Source organism: Sorex araneus, chromosome 4, assembly GCF_027595985.1.
Source record: "Sorex araneus isolate mSorAra2 chromosome 4, mSorAra2.pri, whole genome shotgun sequence".
Classification (NCBI taxonomy): domain Eukaryota; kingdom Metazoa; phylum Chordata; class Mammalia; order Eulipotyphla; family Soricidae; genus Sorex; species Sorex araneus.
Genome location: NC_073305.1, coordinates 142,982,452 through 143,003,789, shown reverse-complemented (window position 1 = coordinate 143,003,789; position 21,338 = coordinate 142,982,452). Strand labels below are relative to the sequence as shown.

At 37.3% G+C, this 21,338-nt stretch overlaps 1 protein-coding gene across 3 annotated transcripts; it reads left to right on the top strand.

Annotated features, from left to right (window-relative positions):
- The first annotated feature begins 1,235 nt into the window (after nucleotides 1-1,235).
- On the top strand, nucleotides 1,236-18,502 carry GPRC6A (G protein-coupled receptor class C group 6 member A). Of its 3 annotated transcripts, none has more exons than XM_012933945.2 (6): nucleotides 1,236-1,426; nucleotides 3,627-3,930; nucleotides 6,695-7,006; nucleotides 10,831-11,043; nucleotides 12,452-12,575; nucleotides 17,400-18,502. In XM_012933945.2, exons 1-6 carry the CDS (start codon nucleotides 1,236-1,238, stop codon nucleotides 18,500-18,502), a joined length of 2,247 nt encoding a protein of 748 aa, XP_012789399.2. The 3 variants fall into 3 exon arrangements, with proteins under 3 accessions (XP_012789399.2, XP_004614059.2, XP_012789398.2); XM_004614002.2 differs by having other exon boundaries at nucleotides 6,695-7,531; XM_012933944.2 differs by lacking the exon at nucleotides 10,831-11,043 and having other exon boundaries at nucleotides 6,695-7,531.
- The last annotated feature ends 2,836 nt before the right edge of the window (nucleotides 18,503-21,338 follow it).

Here is a 21,338-nt window from a genome sequence, read left to right as displayed (position 1 = left end):
ACGGTGATTCCTGAGTGCAGAGCCAGGAGTAACCCCTGAGCATTGCCAAGTGTGACCCAAAAACAAAAACAACAAAAACAATACACACCTATACTAATGAATTAGTATTATTAGACTAATACAATTAGTTTCTAATAAGTTGAAGAATCTTCTAACTAAAATTAATTTATTAAATGTTCTAGACAAGTTAACTGGTTTGGGTGCTAAGGGCTCTAATACTGATAAAAATGGTAATTCTTCAGTGTCATATGAAAATATGTGAATGAAATTTAAGGCTATGATGATTAAAATACCTCAATGCTCTTTTATTTTATGAAATTCCTAAAAACATGTCCATTATTCAAAGAATATATTAAAATTATTTAATTTGGAAGTACTTTCTTAGTATACACTTCTTAATTTGATATTAGCAAAAGACTTATTTTTTAAATAAACTACAAAATTTTAAAGTATTATTTATGCTGCCTGTAACTAAGTTCTGTCTATCTGTTCAATTCCAAAAGATATTTGCAAAATTATGTTTGTGAAGGTACCTAAGAAATCTGGAGCAAGCAGCTTGAAATTATTTCTAAAATCATAAAAATAAAATCCATAACAAAATGTAGAAATGGAAATTGTCTATAAGATCTTCTTGTTCAAAGGAATAGTCCTGTCAGCCAAATTTTATCTTGCTTTTAGTTTTTCTATAGCACATGAAAGTTACTCAGAGATAATACATGTAAATGGAAATTGATAAATAAATAAAATTACTGAATTTCATTTTTCAAGTAGAATTTTGCTGTAAAAGTAAAAGCAGAAAGTTATTTTTGAAGCAGCTGATAAACCCCATTGTACGTTTGTGCCTTGAATGTGATATTTTTGAAAAGGCAAAACTACCCATTTCTAAAACAGAAGTTTCCCAAAGTACTGCCTCCTAAAAATTCTACACTCTCCTTTAGAAGAAATGCCAATATGATTCAAAGCCTTTTCCCAATCAGTGGAGTAAAGCAGTGCAATCACAGTGAGACATATGTCTTCCAATTCTCACCTTTTACCTACAGTTACTACTATTATGTCCTTATTGGTGAATAACTATTTTGACTATCATCAAAAATCTGAAATTTGAGTGTGTCTAGCCCTTGACACTGTCCTATATCTTACATGGTGTTTACAGGTAAACTCTGACTCATGTTGCTGGCATGCTGAGTTTAATGATTCCTAAGCCTTCAGATGAAGGGAACAAATGAGATAGAAACATGGCATTATCAATTATACTGATCTGCATTGTAATTATTCTCGCTACTTCCCAGCCTTGCCAGCCCCCTGATGATTTTGTGGCTGCCACTTCTCCAGGGCATATCATGATTGGAGGTTTGTTTGCCATTCATGACAAAATGCTGTCTTCAAAAGACTACCCCAGAAGACCTGAAATTCAGAAGTGTGTTGGGTGAGTAAACATGGTATAGTACAGTTAATTTGATTTCAAGATTATAGTGTAAATCAGGATATATAAATGTTTATCAATATTATCAGCTACAACATTTTGATAAAATTTAAGTACATATTTTTTAAGCTAAACCTAATCATTTGATCTTTCTTAGAGCTGTATCAGTAGCTCAAGTAAAATTGATTTTCAAATATAGAGGCAATTCATGCTTTCCATTCATATAATTATTTGGACTTAGACTAAAAATAATTCCTGAAGTCACTTGGGGAAAAGCAACAATAAAACATATGACAGTTCTACCACCAGCATTTATAATCTATTACTCATGACATATATTTTGTTTTAAAAATTAAGGCTAATTTGTGTTTTAAAATATGTTACATTTAAATTTTTCACTGAACTAACTTTCTTCTTTTTCCAGTTTTTTGTGTCATACTCAGCTGTGCCCAGAGATTAGTCCTGGCTCTACACTCAGTCAGCACTCTCAGTGAGCTCAGGGTACCATATGAGATGCCAGGGAGCAAACCCAGGTCTGCCATGCGCAAGGCAAATGCCCTTCACACTGTACTATCTCTCTCTAGCCATAAAAACAGTACACATTTTAATCGTCATGTAACTCATTACTTTTACCTTTCTCTCTTCTGTTTCTTTCTTTAAATTTAGAACAATGCTGATTACCAAACTTTATAGTAAAATTGTTTAGTTAATGAATCATAAAACAGTGAATTACAATGAGACTTTAGATATAAGAACCCTGACAAAATTATCACCCATTCATTCATTTTTAAAATATAGATTGAGTGTTTAATGTGTTTTAACATTAATTGAAACTTTTTGTTTCTTTCTTTTGTCTTTGGGCCACATCTGGTGATGCTCACGGGTTCCTGAGTGTCTGTGCTCAGTTATTACTCTTGGCGGTACTTAGGGGAACATACGGAGTGCCAGAAATCAAACCCAGGTCAGCTGTATGCAAGACAAGTCCTTAACCTACTGTACTATCTCTCCAGTCTCCTGACACAGATATTTTATAGGTTTGGGGTAGTGGATGAAATAAACCTAATAGTGAATAAGCAATCAAGTCAATCCTCTGAAATAATCACAAAATATTAAGTCAATTCAAAAAAATCTCTGAAAGAGGTTGTAGCCATGCCTCTGTCACGATTTAAAATGTCATTGTCACTGTCATCCCGTTGTGCATTGTTTTGCTCAAGCAGGCACCAGTAATGTCCCATTGTGAGACTTGTTGTTACTGTTTTTTGCATATTGAATATGCTGCGGGTATCTTGCCAGGCTCTGCCATGTGGGTGGGATACTCTTGGTATCGTGCCAAGCTCTCCGAGAGCGGTGGAAGAATCGAACCAGGGTCCGCCACGTGCAAGGCAAATGCCCTACCCATTGTGCTATCGCTCCAGCCCGATTTAAAATGAGAAATGATAAAAGCTAAAAAGAAGCTATAAATATAAAAGACAGATACTTGGGATCTGAAGAGTCATCCCATTGCTAGGATGCTTGCCTTGCATGTAGCTAATGGAGTTACATCCCCCAGCAACCACCTATGGCCCTTCAATCCCTATGCAGAGTTAAGAGTAAGCCCTGAGTGCCACCAGCTAGGGCCCACAACTCAAATCTAAATTAATAAGATGCAGATATGAGGACAATAATAAGCTGTTGACATCTAACTACCAAAAAAATAATAAGATACATCTTCATATTATAGAATACTTGAGTATTATAGAATACTATTATAGAATATTGAGTATTCATAAGTGGTCCTAAAATTCATGAAGAAAAGATATAATCCTGTTATATAAATTCCGTTTGAGAAATTGCATTCTTATATGCTTCCTGGAAAGGTTTCCATGGAAAATTATTATTAAATAAAATTTAGAATACCAAGAGGTAAACTTTGGGCCAGTGCGCATGGTTGACATGCTAGAGACCCAGGTTTAATCCCCAGCACCACTGGATCTCCAAACTCCTCTGGAGCTGCCACTGAGCAGAAACTACTGAGAAAGAAGTAGTCCCTGAACACTCTGAGTGTAGTTACAAAAAGAAAACAAAATAAAACAGCAAAATAAGATGTGCAGCTGACTCAGAAAGCTTCTATTACAAGACAGAGAAATAGGTAAATTCAAATGCTATCTGCTCAGCTAAGGGTATATTTTGTTGTTTTTATTTAAAAAAATATCTTTCTCAACAGCTTTGAAATATCAATTTTTCTTCAAACTCTTGCCATGATACACAGCATTGAGATGGTCAATAATTCAACACTATTGTCGGGAGTGAAACTAGGGTACGAAATCTATGACACTTGCTCAGAAGTCACAGTGGCAACGGCAGCTGCTCTGAGGTTTCTCTCCAAGTTCAACTGCTCCAGAGAAACCATGGAATCTAAGTGCGACTCTTCCAGCTACATCCCAAGGGTTAAGGCTGTCATAGGTGCTGGCTACTCGGAAATAACCGTGGCTGTCTCCAGAATACTGAACTTACAGCTTATACCTCAGGTACGTTTTGTTCTCATCCATGCATTTTTGATCACATTCCTTATTATAAAAGAATTGAGACAACCAGGGGAACTTGCTACAGAGTTGCTTTCATGCTAACATTTTTTTTCAAAGAAAGGTTATAATCGATTACAGATATCAGAGTGAAAAAAAATCACAGAGGTCTGATTACCCTTCAATTTTGTCCAGCTGAGCTTATAAGAGTTTTTACTCTGATTTTATAAAACATAAACCTCTGACGACTTCAACTGCCATTTTTCAAAAGTGACCTCAGCCAGATTCTATGAAGAAAACTCCTCAGAGAAGCAAGGTGGTGTTAACCTGAAACTTAAATAAGAAGTTCAAAAAATGATGGAGTAGAGGAGGAAAGTGTCTAGGTTAAAATAAATGGAGCAGGTGCAAGGCTGATGTGCAGAGAATAGCAGAAAGGTTAATATGGGTAAATCAATATAGTAGAAAGAAATGCATCTGTAGAAAGAGAGAAGGTCCAGGCCTTGTAGCTTCTTGAAAAAGGTTTTTGTTTGTTCTCAATATGAGGGGAAGGCAGTGAATATAGGATGCAGAGGATATATTTTCTGCACTGTGAACCAATAACCAGAAAATAAGTGGGAGGATCTCTGAAAGTCCAAAACAGATCCTAGAGAGCTGTAGCCTGCACTAATTTCTTGCTTTTTACTCAGTAAAGTAAGTCCTTTTGGTTTTCATTTTGAGTCTACTTAGCTTCCTATCAGACTTCTCTGCAATTCATTAGGTCATTGCTTTCAAAGTTCAAGAAAGATCAGAAGCCAAACATTAAAAAGGAAAAAGACTTATAGTCAGGTAATCGCTGTATGGCCATCAGGTGGAGAGAAAGTTTATAAATTTTCAGTTGTAAAATAAATAACTCATGGGGATGTATAGAATAGTGACTATAATTAACATCATGCTACAAAATTTAAAAGCTGCTAAGGGATAAACCTTAAGAGTTCGCACTACAGAAGAAAATTTTATAAAATGTATGACAAATATCATAAATTTATTGTGGTGGTTATTTCATAATACATACAGATATTAAATTAACTTTTTGAGGGGTGGGACTCAGACTTCTAAAAATTTGTTTAACTCAAAACCTATTTTTTCCCACTGCACTATATTATAGTTCTTGATTTAAAAGAAATTACCAAGCAAGTAGCATTGTATAACTAGAGTCACAAAAAACAATGTCTTGCTAGGATAAAATCAACAACATTGTAAATCATACAATGTTGATGTTATTTGTCTAGATCAGGAAGCAAATAATGTATATTATACATATATAAGATATTATATATTGTGTATAATATATATTATATATTGTGTATACAATAATGTATTATATATTATATTAATATATAAATACAAACATATATAATATATCTACATATATATAAAATCTGTGAACCAAATAATTCTCTCATATCATGAGCTGTGAACTAAGAATTCTTTTCCTGTTCCAGAGAGATATTGCAACAGATAGGGTGTGTGCCTTATAAGCTGTCAACCTGAGTTTGATCCCTGGAACCACATACATTTTCCTTAGCACCATCAAGGATAATCCCTAAGTGCACAACCAGAAGTAAATTCTGAGTACCTCTGGGTGTGGTCCCCCAAATAAATTATTTTCCTCATTTTAAAGGTATTTAAATTTTTTAAGTTAAGGTAAAGGGCTGGAGTGATAGCACAGCAGTAGGGCATTCGCCTTTCATAGGGCCAATCTGTGTTCGATTCCTCCGCCCCTCTCGGAGAGCCCGGCAAGCTACCGAGAGTATCATGCCCGCATGGCAGAACCTGGAAAGCTACCCGTGGCATATTTGATATACCAAAAACAGTAACAAGTCTCACAATGGAGATGTTACTGATGCCCGCTTGAGCAAATCGATGAACAATGGGATGACAGTGCTACAGTGCTAATTTAAAATTTATAATTTTTTTAAAAAGTATGAGAAGATCATATGTGACTAATAAAACTTAAAATATTTAATATCTGTTTCTTTACATTAAAAGTTTGATAACCCTGAATCAGATGATTATTTGGCTATATTATTTATTTAAGCGACCAAAGTTGTACATTAGATCAAATTATTTGCATACTATTTATCTCCAAATGCTTATGTGGACAGAAGATAAAACGTGACAATCAGAGGGCCTATAATTTACAATATTAAAATGTTGGACATTTTAATGTTGGGGCTGGAGAGATAGCACAGCGGGTAGGCGTTTGCCTTGCACGCGGCCAACCCAGGTTCAAATCCCAGCATCCCATATGGTCCCCTGAGCACGGCCAGGGGTAATTCCTGAGTGCAGAGCCAGGAGTAACCCCTGTGCATCTCCAGGTGTGACCCCCCCCAAAAAAAGCAAAAAAAAATGTTGGATACTTGATAGCACAGCGGGTATGTGATAGCACAGCAGTTAGGGCATTTGCCTTGCACTCGGCCGACCCGGGTTCGATTCCCAGCATCTCATATGGTCCCCTGAGCACCGCCAGGAGTGATTCCTGAGTGCATGAGCCAGGAGTAACCCCTGTGCCATGCCAGGTGTGACCCAAAAAGCAAAATAAATAAATAAATAAATAAATAAATAAATAAATAAATAAATATAAATGTTGGACACCGCTAACTCAAAATATTAAGCATATTCTCAATGTTATGATTTTAGTAATTTTTCAGTTAAAAAGATGGACGGGATCGTGGAATTTTCCACCAAGAGTTTATCAATACCATAACTAAAAGGTTCTGTTAATTTCCAGGTGAGTTATGAATCAACTGCAGAAATTCTAAGTGACAAAATTCGCTTTCCTTCATTTTTACGAACTGTGCCCAGTGACTTCTATCAAACCAAAGCAATGGCCCATCTGATTCAAAAATCTGGATGGAACTGGATTGGTGTCATAACCATGGATGATGACTATGGACGATCGGCACTCAATGCTTTTACAATTCAAACTGCAGCAAATAATGTGTGCATAGCATTCAAAGAAGTTCTTCCTGCCTTTCTCTCAGACAATACCATTGAAGTCAGGATCAACCAGACTCTTGAGAAAATCATGACAGAAACCCAGGTCAATGTCATTGTGGTATTTCTGAGGCAATTTCATGTTTTCAACCTCTTCAATAAAGCCATTGAAAGAAATATAAATAAGATATGGATTGCAAGTGATAATTGGTCAACTTCCACCAAAGTTACCACTATTCCCAACGTTACAAAGATTGGCAAAGTTGTGGGATTTACCTTCAGAAGAGGGAATATGTCCTCATTCCATTCCTTTATTCAAAATCTTCATATGTTTCCCAGTGATAATAACAAGGTCTTAAGTGAATATGTCACACTGTTGGCTGTCTGTGCACATGTCAAGGACAGTGATCTCAGTCAATGCATTTCCAACAATTCCCAGGAGACCATGACCAACAAGACCAACAAGGATGTAGAAAGGATTATCTCTCTGAGAAAAGACTTCCTGTGGGACTACACAGAGCCAGGACTTGTTCACAATATTCAGCTTGCAGTGTTTGCCCTTGGTCATGCCATTCGGGATCTATGTCAAGTTCGAGATTGTCAAAGCCTCAGTGCTTTTCAACCATGGGAGGTACTAACTCATACATAAAAGAAAATTTCCTATATCATTTTCTTCCTTGTCTTAATTTGCAATCTTTATTAGTTAGATATCAGTTATTTACTTCTCTTAATTATATTACTTAGAATTATATATTAGTTACTTATCTCAATTATATAAAATTGTAAGTAGACAATTTTAATGTGAAATTCTATGAAAGCTATAGTCTTATTTTTTCCTTCACTTCCTACTCTGAATTATTTATTCTCTATTGTAGTGCTATTTTTCTTGAGTTTATAAATTTAATTCTGATCTTAAGATTTTTTCAAGCTTCTATGAATTATCTATCTTTTAACATTCTTGAAAATAGATTTATGAATCACGAATCACAAAATCCCATTGATTGTCGAATTGCTTGAGCTGTCTCAGTAACCTCTCCATTCGTCCTATCCCTGAGATTTTAGAAGTCTCTCTCTACTTGGCCTTCCCAGCGATGCTGCATTGGAGCCTCTTTCAGGGTCAGGGGATTGAGATCCAGCTTGTTACTGGTTTTGGCATATGGATACACCATGGGAAGTTTGCAAGGCTCTCCCATGTGGGCAGGAAACTCTCAGTAGCTTGCTAGTTTCTCCCAGAGAGAGAAGTAGGTTATAAAATATCACCCAGCCTCAAAGTGGCCACATGCTTCTGGGAGCTCGCTTTTAAGTCTCTGAATGTTGGCTGTTAATGGGATTATGCACACCTAGATTCCTCTGTGGGTTCCTTCATGTGTGAGGCTTGTCTGAACATGTGCAGAGGGGCCTAGAGCATGGCTGTGGCTAGGTTCCGGTGGTCTTTGGCCGCCGGGAGTTCTGCTTGGGGAAGGGAGGGAAGCTGGAGCCCATCCCCTCTGAGGGGCCCCGGGGAAGACAGCCAAAAGTGCGGGCAAAAGACTCTCTGCCTAAATCAATAGATTATGCATCAGAAAATAGATTATGCATATATAATAAACCTTATTATACATTATAAATGAGGAAAAAAACCTAAGCTGTACTACAAATACAACTCCATTCTGATTCTTCTGACTCTTGCTATTCATCATGTTTCCAGGGATTAATAATCCCATAGCTTCTATCTGCAATTCTTGGCAGTCACCCTAGGACTGCCTACTGTCTTCTTCAAACAAATATTGTTAAATCAGTCATCACAATCCTGATGATAATTTTTTTCTTTAATGTTGACTTTTCTTTAAATTTAATCACAATGAGATACACAGTTACAAAGTTGTTCATGACTAAGTTTCAATTTCAGATTGAGATTCAGTTTCAGTTTCGTACAATATTCCAACACCCATTCCTTAACCAGTGTACATTTCCTGCCACCAATGCCCCCAGTTTCCCTCTACCTATCCTCCACCCATAGCCTGTCTCTATAGAAAACACTTTTCTTTTCTCTCTTTTTCCCTCTTTTTTCCTTTTAGGAACTGTGGTTTGCAAAACTATTACTGAATCATGCATATCACTTTATTTCCTTTCAGCACCCAGCTCTTGTTAAGAGTGATCATTTCCAACTATTATTGTCATAGTTGTCCCTTCTCTGTCCTAACTACACTCTCCCCTATCCTGTGGCAAGTTTCTTACCAAGGACCAGTCCCTCCAGGCCCTGTTTCTATTTGCCTTTGAGTATAATTCTCATAGATAAAATTTTAACAAGTTACTGGGAAGCTTTTCCTTCTTTAACAAGGTAAGGTAAATCAAATGAATTAGTATTCTCAAGCAACTATGAAAATGAAAGAAAATTAATTAGTATTTAATGGTTAATACTAATCACTTTTAATTAATTAAAAATAAGATATTCTGAGGGACATATAGTAAAATCAATACATATAATAAAATCAATACACAAAAAATTGTGCTAATGTGAAATTCTATCATTCCCATGACTGTCATAGATAATTTATTTTAAAATATAACTTATTTTCTTATACTATGTTGATTAAAATATTGGAGAAAAGAAACTTTTTCATAAAAGATCAACAGAAAAAATAAAATAAAATAAATTGTATCAAAGTAGAATAATTTATGTTTCATTACAAGGCTCTATATCTGACATAAAACACAGAACATCATAGATTTAGTTAATAAATTGGCCCAATGTGTCTTGAGATGATGTTTACTTAGCCATGATCACATACCAAATTAATGCCATAGCCAAAACTGCAAACTTGCTTTTCTCTTTCCTGGTCCACTATTCTGTCACTGTAGCATAGTTTAATACATTTCCAGTCATACAGTCATAACAATGCTAATAGAAGTTATCACTGCACAAAATGACTAGTTAGACACATTATTTCTCGCTGGTTTTGGATTAAAATTTTATTTTATGAATTGAATGAAGAATTAAATTAAGGAGTCACTTTACTATGTAGTCAACCACTCAAGCAGAATCAGTCATTAGATATAATCCCTATGTCCCATAAAATCAGTAATGAACTCTGTGGATTTGATGGTGGATATTTGCTATCACCTAACTTATTTCCAGTACTGAACTTCTTTGGTAGGAATGCAGCTTAGAATATATGCTCCATAAGCAAGCTGCTATTACTGAACTGTCACCAATCTGTAGCTGTATGAGTCCTCAGTCCTCATATTAGAGATCAGAAATATGGCAACACTAGGTTGGGTTACCCACCAGACCAGGCTAAAAACCTGGGCTTACTATAACTCTAGGAGGCAAGAATGAACTTCCTAGCTTTTCATACTCTAGTCATAAAAATGTTGTGAGAAGATTCTGAAACAACATGTTGTTAGATGTAACAGACATGACCCATACTAATAATTAGGATGTATATCTTCACATAAATCCCTTCACTCTGTAAGGGAGACTTAATTCCATTATTAATGGAGATAGAAGAAGATGGCAGTCATTCAGTTTACTACACTGTGTTGATATAGAGTAAAAGAATATCACAGATTTGAGCATAACCAATTAACATATGAACGCCAGATGGCATTATTAGTTGATAGATTCAACTAATAAACATTTAAACAGTTAAGATAATAAATGTTTATAAATATTTATGTTTACTTACAAGCATAATTTTATATACTACAAGAGCTACTTCCATAAAACTTCAGTATCTTTCTCAAACCCACATAGCAATACTTATGCAGAGCTGAGGCTAGAATTCTCAAATTGTTGTTGGTGGTTAACTTTTCAAGTTAGCCTATCTACTGATCCAAAATATCATGCTTCTAGTTTGAAAATGATATTCCTGGTAAGCAATGCTATAATTGGGATAATGGATACACTTAGCCATATTTTTATTAGAGTTTGTTCTGTAATTTTTATAGTTACTTGAAGTGCTGAAAAATGTGACATTCACTGATGGAGGGAGTTCTTTTCATTTTGACGCCCATGGGGATATGAACACTGGGTATGATGTTGTTCTCTGGAAAGAGATTGATGGCCATATCACAATTACCAAAATGGCACAATATGACCTGAAGAATGATGTCTTCATCATTGCAAACCAAGAAACAAAATATGAGTTCAAGACTCTTAAGGTAATTTTGTCATAGACTGCTTTGATTTGAATCAATTGGTGTCTCAACTGCAGAAGTCACTCATTCCAGCAGGATCTTACCCTATAAATTCTATAGTAAACTTTGTGTCATTCCCTTGAGACAGCCTTGACTCTCTTGTCCCTCTACTACCAATCTGATCCCACAAAGCATAGTCCTTGTTACAGTCCATTCTTCTCTGTATGATTAAAGTATTCCTAGAAATTGAACTTGGGGGTAAGAAACACCTTTCTGGCTAATTTCTCTTTGAATTCATTATATATAACTTCTATTGGGCTTATCATGAGGCTCTCAACGAAGCTATGGCCCTAGATTGCTAACTTAACTATCTTTCTGATCGCTATATTATACTCCCTAATCTCAACACATCTTCTGTATCCTCATTTCAGTTAATACTGTTTTCTATGGGCTGGAGCGATAGCACAATGGTAAGGCATTCGCCTTTCATGCGGCCGACCCGTGTTTAATTCCTCCTCCCCTCTCAGAGAGCCCGGCATGCTACTGAGAGTATCGAGCCCGCACCGCAGAGCCTGGCAAGCTACCCGTGGCATATTGGATATGCCAAAAACAGTAACAATAAGTCTCATAATGAGAGATATTACTGGTGCCCACTGAAACAAATCAATGAGCAATGGGGTGACAGTGACTGTTTTCTATAACAAAACTGAAATCATCAGAAGAGAACTCCAGAGTCTGATACCATACCTGTGCCCTATCCCAGAGATAGACTGTAAATTAGCCAATGTTAGACCAGACCAAACATGGTTCCAGGGATTGAATGGGGATCGGCCGTGTTCCAGGCAAATACTCTACCTTCTATAATATATAACTCCCTTATATTATTTTGTTTTTTTAAGACTCGATTGAAAATAATCCTTGGACTTCATGATTAAAAACCTGTGTGTAGAACAAGGGTGTGGCACAGCAGCAGAGAGTATGCTTTCATATGTGAGGTCTGAGTTCAATCCCAGTAGAACACGTCACACACCTACATAAACACACATACACACAAATATTTTAAATAACCTTTTAGAATAAAATGTAAGAATCTAATTATTTATTATTATTTATGTAGCTCAACTCTTGCACACGATTGGAAATTCTAATCATTTACATTTTCAGTTTCATCACTATACATTTTTTCTTCTGCTAGGGAATATTTGAAAGCACTAATTTCCATGATGTAAATATAATAGAAATATGTACTTTCTAAAATAGTTTCTCTACCTGAAATGTAATTTTTTAAAGATTTTTCTCATTACATCAGAAGACAAAAGAGTTTTATTTTCTATGAAAAAAAGTTATCAAGTAAATGTATCTTTATTATTGGTCCAAGTTAATTATGACACATTCTGTGAGAAATTTAATGGGAATTTTGTACCCTTTGTAGCAAATTCGATCAAAATGCTCCAAGGAATGTAGTCCTGGGCAAATGAAGAAAACTACCAAAAGCCAACATATCTGCTGTTATGACTGTGTGAACTGTCCTGAGAATCATTACAGCAATCAGACAGGTAATTATAGCCCTTAAGAATGTGCCATAGGGGGCTGGAGCAATAGCACAGCAGGTAGGGCATTTGCCTTGCACGTGGCAGACCAGGGTTCGATTTCCAGCATCCCATATGGTCCCCTGAGCACCGCCAGGAGTAATTCCTGAGTGCAGAGCCAGGAGTAACCCCTGTGCATTGCCGGGTGTGATCCAAAAAGCAAAAAAAAAAAAAAAAAAGAATGTGCCATAGCACACCTGAACATTTCTCATAGGCTGTTTTTATTTTTAATAAGAATTTTGATTTATTTTGAATTTTATTAAAGCAATGTGATACAAAGTTATTCATAGCTGAGTTTTTGATATATAATGTCCTAGCACCAATCCTACCACCAGTATCTACTTCACTCCAGCAGTGTACCCAGGTTTTCTCCCACCCACCCAACTCCTCACCTTGACAGGCATACTATATATAGTTTGGTACTATGTGTTTAGTATTGCTGACGCTATGTTAGGATATATAGCTATAACCCTCCTCTTAACACCAATGTGTCCAAGGCCCTTGACCAATGCTCCTGTTACTTTCCATCTACCTCATCTTATTCCCCTTATGAATCTTTTTCCTTTTCTATCCTTCTCTTCCTATATTTTGGGAACAAGAGTGGTCTAGGCATCCCCTCCTTTAATACATTGCATTCCTTCACCCAGTTATTCTATATACCACAGATTAATGAGATCATCCTACATTTGTCCTTTTGGCTTATTTCACTAAACACAATATTTTCCAGGTTCATCCATGTTGCAGTGAATGTATTCCTGGAAATACATATATTCCATTGTGTACATATACAACACAATGAATCTTAATAGTTCACTCATCTATCAAGGACACCAAAGTTGATTGTATATTTTAGCTATTTTATTAAGTTGCATAATGGCATGCTAATGTCCTTTTAAATCAATGTTTTTGTGTCCTGAGGGAAGATACCCAGAGCTAGAATTGCTGAGTCATATATTAACTTGGTTCTTAGTTCACTGAGAAATCTCCGTACTGTTTTCCATAGGGTTTGAACCAGATAACCAGATAACATTCCCATCAGCAGTTAATGAGAGTTCCTTTGTCACCATATCCTCATCAACACAGATTGTTGTCTCTCTCTCTCTCTGTCTTTCTCTCTCTCTCCTCTGTGTGTGTGTCTCTGTGTCTGTCTTTGTGTCTGTCTCTCTATGTTTGTCTCTGTCTCTGCTTTCCTCTTCTCTCTTTGGTTTGTTTGTTTTTGATATGTGCCATTCTCACTGGTGTTGATAGCTTGAATTTTGGCCTGAGAGTTGCTGAAACAGTTCCTGTATGCAGTATTCTGTCTCTGTGGCTTGCTTTGTATTCTTGAACTCCTTCATTTCCATTTACATGGATTCTTGAATACCCTGGATCAGTTTTCCCTTGAGCTGATTGGATTTCTTTTCCAGTGATTGTTTTATTTCCATTACCATTACCTGGAATGTAGATTTTTTTTCTTAAGACTTTTTTTCTTTACTATAATTTTATTGAATCACCATGAGATAGTTACAGGCTTTCATGTTTGGGTTACAATCTCACAATGATCAAACACCCATCCCTCCACCAGTGCACATTCCCCACCACCAGTATCCTGGGTAATCACCTTTATGTTCCCTTCCCGAACTAGTCAATCAGCTCTTCCCCTAATCAGACTCTGTTAATTTGTAAGGTCAGATTTTGCTAGGACAGTGAACTTGTATTGTAAGTTAATATTGCCTTTTCTCCTCTCTTGTGTCTTTTGAATAGTTTACTTTAAAGCAATATCCTTTTTGTATGGACAAAGAAAGACAGTTGTTAATATGCTTTGGTAACATGGGATTTAATTGGCTTCAAATATTATTCACTTCCGGCCATCTGCTTTCTCGACTTAAGCCTCAGCTGCCCTTACTTCCTAGCACCCACAAAAGCAGGGTCCCAATGAGGGATGGGACGGACCCAAGGCAAGCGGTGGGTTATGTGCTACCCTGGCATCGAGATGGGCCTGGCCAAAGAGCCTAATGCTTAACTATATGTTAAGAGCTTGGTTATGGACATGTCATGTCATGATTCAAAAGCAATGATGAGACTAGGACCCTGTTTGGGATAGGAAAGACTAGTCTGGCCTGAGCACTGTAGTCTGAGATCGAGATGACCCCAGGAGAGCAATTCTATAAGCTTAATGCATCTCTTGCTATGCCCATACAAAATGATTAACAATATGAATACTTATATGTTAGTTGGACAAGGAGAGGAGAAACACACCCATGGGATTCCGCTCTTGGGCGGGTGTCCTGCTGAAAGAGAATCTGTCCTAGAAGAAGCATCCCCTAAGGGAAAGAACTTTACCCCCTATTGATGGTGACCACATCTATGTGTAAGCCCCAACTCCTCATTCTGTGGGATTTAACTAGGCTGTGAGAGTGGGCTGGGGGCCAGTTCCAGGGTCAGTCCCAGGGCCAGTCTCAGGGCCAGTCCTAGGGCTAGTCCCAGAGCGAGATCTGGAGAAGCTAGATCGAGATCCAGATCCAGAGGAGGAGAATGAAGTAGCCTGGGGGAGGAAGAAGCAGGAGGAAAACCAGAGGAGAATGGATATGGGAATGGAATAAACTGCAATTGAGACCAACCAGCCTGGCTCCGTTCCTTCCTTCGCCTGCCTCATCATCGCCATCAACCTCCCTGGGGTGGGGAAGTGGCTGGAGATTACTGAACACGGGTGGCGGGAGAGACAACACCACTGCACTATGCCCTGTGCCCGGTGCTGTGAGGCGCCCCTTCCTCGCCCCCTTCTTTTTCCTTTTTTGTGTTTTTACACACCAACTGGTTCCTCCAGCCAGCATTTTCTTAGTGATCCCTTCTCTATTCCATCTGCCTTTTCCCCTCTGCTCATGAAGCTGTCTCCCCTCCGCTCATGAAGCAGTCTTCCAGCTACGGGGGAATCCCCCTGGCCCTTGTATGTATGGTCCTTGGGTGTCAGCCTCATGTGATGCTACCCTACACTTCACAAATGAGTGCAGTCATTCTATGTCTGTCACTCTCTTTCTGACTCATTTCACTTAGCAGGATACTCTCCATGTTTACTCATTTATAAGCAAATTTCATGACTTCATCTTTCTTAACAGCTGCATAGTATTCCATTGTGTAGATGTGCCAAAGTTTCTTTAACCAGTCATCTGTATGACCCTGCAATACCACTTCTGGGAATATATCCAGAGGATGTAAAAGAGCACAGTAGAAATGACATCTGTACCTATATATTTATTGCAGCCCTGTTCACAACAGCCAAAATATGGAAACAACCTGAGTGCCCTAAAGCAGATGACTGGAATATGGATTTGAGGTTCCCTTGATGAGACTCAAGACTTTTGTTGAGCTCAAAGATTTGCCTAGATGGCTGTTTATGTCTGCTATTGTAGACAGGTTCCTTTGTTTTCCCATTTTCTATAAAGTTATGTTGGTGCTGACAATTTATCTTTAAATTACCAAATATCTGAGTACTTATCTAATTTATTATTATACACAGATTTGATTCTTTATTTAAATGACTTGTGATCTATTATTCCATTTCAGTAACTCTGAGATGGTATTTCGGTAAGCAGGCAAGGTATCAGCGGGGTCTCTGGTGCCTTTTGGGAGTACTTGGGAAGTAAGGGAAGTTTTTGTGGGTCGAAAGAGGTGGTGTCTGGGCACAGGGCATGCAGATGTGGGGCCCCACAATCTAGAGACAGGAGAAGGGGTGTTTCAATATAGTGAATTCTGGTGGGTTATTATTATTATTATAAAGAGAAGAGTAGTCTCATGTTCCTGATAGATTAAATTCCAATGGGATTTTATTTCATCTTGGAATTTTCTTTATTCTATCAGCAGATGCACAAGCACTACATAATAGTGATATAAAAATAATTTCATCTGCAGCTACAATTTCTCTCCAACATCTGTAAAAGCAATGTGAGTTCTTTGCTGATTTGGGTCCATGTGTTCCCTGCACAGATATGCCTTACTTGTAATTGGGACACAATAAATATAAACTGATAATTTCTAAATAAAATCTCACTGGAATTTAATCAGAAAAAGCTTAATGGAAGCAACAGCACATATAGTGTCTGTTATGGGCAATGTTCCACAAAGGCCACTTTTATTGATTAAAATATATTTTCACTGAAAGCAGTAATCTAATGAGTCATCCTTTTGAAAATAAAGGATTTGGAGAGCCAAAGAGATAGTACAGTGGGTAAGGTTCTTGCTTTGCATGCAGCAACTCTGGTTTTATCCCTGGCACTGTGTATGGTACCCTGAGCATCTCTAGGACTTATCCCTGAGCACAGAACCAAGAGTAACCTCCAGGCATTGGCAAGGATGCCCCCCAAAACAAAAAAAAATAATATTTTAAATTATATTTGTAAGCAGTCTCAGAAAGTTCAGCTGGTTTGTTGAAAATTATAGGAAACATATGAGTAAGAAGGAGACTTGAGATTGATTTTATTTCAAAGCCCCTTTTCTTATTTGAATTTTTGAATTGCCTCAAATAACGGAAAGTTAATATAGAGCGAACATCTAGCCTTATTAAAGACTGATGCGCAATGGGTTTTTTTCTTTTTCTTTTTCCTCTTTCCCTATCTTTTTTCGCCTATACACTTTCTCACCTCCTTTGGGATCGACACATGTTCCACTTTAATAAATAACCCACGTGACAATGACCTATTCCCACTGTCTAGTCATGACTTTTATGGAAAAGCTATCACAGTTAGAGGAGGCTCATTGTGGACAACCTCATGGTTTAAATATTTGCAATGTAACTGAATCTCCTCTGTCTTTTAGATATGGATCACTGCTTCTTATGCAACAATGAAACTCACTGGGCCCCTATAAAGAGCACACTGTGCTTTGAAAAGGAAGTGGAGTATCTCAACTGGAATGATTCCTTGGCTGTCCTGCTCCTGGCCCTCTCCCTCCTCGGAATCATATTTGTTCTTGTCATTGGCATAATATTTACAAGAAACCTGAACACACCTGTGGTGAAATCATCTGGGGGGTTGAAGGTCTGTTATGTCATCCTCCTCTGTCATTTCCTTAACTTTGCCAGCACAGTCTTTTTCATTGGAGAGCCCCAAGACTTCACATGCAAAACCAGACAGACACTATTTGGCATTAGTTTTACCCTCTGCATCTCCTGCATTTTGATGAAGTCCCTGAAAATTTTGCTAGCTTTTAGCTTTGATCCAAAACTGCAGAATTTTCTAAAGCTCCTCTATAAACCAGTCCCTATTATCTGCACCTGCACAGGTATCCAGATTGTCATTTGCACTCTCTGGCTAATCTTTGCAGCTCCTGTTGTGGAGGAGAATGTCTCCTTTCCCAGAGTAATTATCCTGGAATGTGAAGAAGGATCCCTGCTTGCATTTGCTATCATGCTAGGCTATATTGCTATCCTGGCTCTCATTTGCTTTATATTTGCCTTCAAAGGCAGGAAACTGCCTGAAAATTACAATGAAGCCAAATTCATAACCTTTGGCATGCTCATTTACTTCATAGCATGGATTACATTTATCCCTGTCTATGCTACTACTTTCGGTAAATATTTACCAGCTGTAGAGATAATTGTTATCTTAATATCTAATTATGGAATCCTTTGCTGCACATTCTTCCCCAAGTGCTATGTTATTCTCTGTAAGCAAGAAACTAATACAAAATCTGCCTTTCTCAAGATGATTTACACCTACTCTTCCCACAGTGCAGACAACCTTGCCATGAGTCATGTTTCACTGGATTCGACACACAGTAATGCCACAACCACCAGCCCCAGTTCTAGTGGCAATACCACTACCTGGCAGAAAAGCAAGGATATTCACACACATGCATTTGCATATACATGCAGAGAAAATGTCAAAACTTTGCCCCGAAAACGAATTTCAAGTATATGAAGTTTAAGAGATGGCTTCTGATAGAATAAATCTTTGCTTTCCAAACAAATTTTTCCTGTGTTTCATCACTGCTATAATCTTCAGCAAAATTTGGGTAAACACTAATTCTGTTCAAACATCAATTTTAACAAAATTAGGGCCCTCAACCTAAAACTCCTTTCATTTTTAACATCAAAGGGATAAAAAACCTAGTGAGATATTACCACACATGGAATACTTTCAATTTACTATGGAAAAACCTAAGATTTTAGTGTATATAGGTACAAGTGAAAATTTATTGAAGAATCAATTACTTTATGTGGGGAATGATGGAATAGATTCAAATAAGGCTAGGTGAATAACAAATGCTTAGGTGAAATGACAGATGATCAGAAGTTAATGAAGGGATAGAAGAGTATTCCAGAAAAAAAGAGACAAAAGCAGGGACAGCAGCTAAAAGTATCTAGAGGTTTTTGTTCATTAAACAACAGTGATTTTCTATCATTGGAGAGGAGTCTTCCTTCTTATAAAGAGGTTAGGTCATGCCTGAAAGTCACAGACTGAAGTCCTTGTTTAGGGAGCATTAGTCTTCAGTTTGTGGTCATAGGATGGCCACCAAAGTGTGTGGAAGAAAGGAAGAGGTTCAGTTATTGGAAGATCAACCTGACATAATGTAGAAGATGTAACAGATCTTACCAGTGAACTAAAAGAAGAACATGTATGTATATTCCAATATAAATAAATGATAATTTGCTTAAAATTGTTGAAGAATAAGGTAGAGGATTATAGTTTGTTTTATTGAAAAGCAATGTACAATATAAGGGAAAGAGATATAGAGTAAAACAATAGTAGAGATAAAGAACCTGAAGTGATTTAGTATGTATCAAGTGTGCATATGAATAACAGTCTTCTGAGCTCAAGGAATTGATTAGGGCTCTGAGTGTGTTCTGGAGCAAACCCCAAGCACCGAGCTCAGAGTAGCCTCAAACATCACAGAGTGTACCGCCCCCCTGCCCCCCCCCCCCCGCCACACACAAAGGAATGGTTAAATTTTTCTACCTTAATAAACATACCTTTCTCAGAGTCTGGATGCCATTGATTACATTGTTCCCAACCTTACTAAACAGTAACATGCAAAATAATATTTCCAATCCTATTTAGTCATCATGTTCTTTCTTCTTTAAATAACCATATGTTTCAAGGGATGGCATTCTTGGTGACTTGTAGTCTAATTAGCTATAAGCCCAGTAATATCCAGCTCCTAGTTGCACCTCTGTGCTGAACTAGTTCACAGAAGAGTATCCCATGACATTTTTAATTGCTTTTTAATTTTTAAAAAGTTTTTATTAGTGAATCACCATGGGGTACAGTTACATACTTACAAACTTTTGTGCTTACGTTTCAGTCATACAATTATCAAGTACCCATTCCTCTACCAGCACCCATTCTCCATCACCAATGATCCCAGTATCCCTCTCACCACCCCCATCCCGCCTCTATGGCAGGACATTCCCTTTTGTTCTTTCTTTCCTTTTGGGTGTTGTAGTTTGCATTAAAGGTATTGAGTGGCCATTGTGATCAATCTATAGTCTATAGCTCACATCTCTCAACCCGAGTTGATCCTCCAAATACCCTTTACTTGGTGTTCCCTTCTTTATCTTAGCTGCCTTTTCCCCCAGCATTTGAGGCCCGCTTCCTAGCCATGGAGTAGACCTCCTGATCCTTATCTCTACTATTCTTGGGTGTTAGTCTTCCATTCTGTTACTTTATATTCCACAGATGAGTGCAATCTTTCTATCTCTCCCTCTCTTTCTGACTCATTTCACTTAATATGATACTTTCCATGTTGATCCATTGATATGCAAATTTGATTACTTCATCTTTTCTAATAGCTGCATAGTATTCCATTGTGTAGATGTACCAAAGTTACTTTAACCAGTCATCTGATCTTGAGCACTTGGGTTTTTCCAGATTTTGGCTATTGTAAAAGTGCAGCAATAAACATACAAGTGCAGATGTCATTTCTACTATACGTTTTTGCCTCTCTAGGATATATTCCCAAAAGTGTTATAGCTGGGTCAAATGGGAGTTCAATTTCCAATTTTTTGAGAATTGTGCATACTGTTTTCCAAAAGGGCTGAACCAGTCAGCATTCCCACCAACAGTGAAGGAGAATCCCTTTCTCCCCATATTCATGCCGACACCGGTTGCTTTTGTTCTTTTGGATGTGGGCCAGTCTTTGTGGTATAAGATGATATCTCATTTTTATTTTGATCTGCATCTCCCTGATGATTAGTGATGAAGAGCATTTTTTCATGTGCCTTTTGGCCATTCAGATATCTTCTTTGAGAAAGTTTCTGTAATCTAGCAAACTCAAAATACATTAAAGGTGTTTATCTACCTTAAATCTCTTTGGAAAGGAGGTGTTAGGGATAAAACAGAGCCTCAACGTATATGAACTTTATCACAGTTATATCTCAGGGCATCTCTTGAATCTTAAAGTCTTTTCATTTATAATTCCTCCTCCAAGAAGTTTTCCCTTCTTTAGTCTTTCCAGAGTTTTTAAAAACTATTGTTTTTAGAATCAGTGCCAACAGTCTCTTGGTTCTACTCTAATATCCCTAGCCACTTCATTTTGCTCACCAGGGATTTACTTAACTCTCTTTTAAATGTGGGTATTACCCAGATTTCCATCTTAACCTTCAGATCTTTAGCACTCTTTCACTACAATACCATCATCCGATATGCTAATTTTGACTAAGTAACTCCTAGAATCACATCACTGCACCAAGTGACTCTCTAATCAATTTTCCATTTCATCCCTCTAACTCTTCAAAGACAGCATGCCTAAAATTCA

What these genes read in the sequence shown, in the direction of transcription:
- GPRC6A (XM_004614002.2), top strand. Translation starts at nt 1,236, where the DNA reads ATGGCATTATCAATTATACTGATCTGCATTGTAATTATTCTCGCTACT. An exon ending in GAAATTCAGAAGTGTGTTGG is followed by an intron (nt 1,427 to 3,626) that starts GTGAGTAAACAT and finishes CTTTCTCAACAG; the next exon opens with CTTTGAAATATCAATTTTTC. An exon ending in TCATTACAGCAATCAGACAG is followed by an intron (nt 12,576 to 17,399) that starts GTAATTATAGCC and finishes TCTGTCTTTTAG; the next exon opens with ATATGGATCACTGCTTCTTA.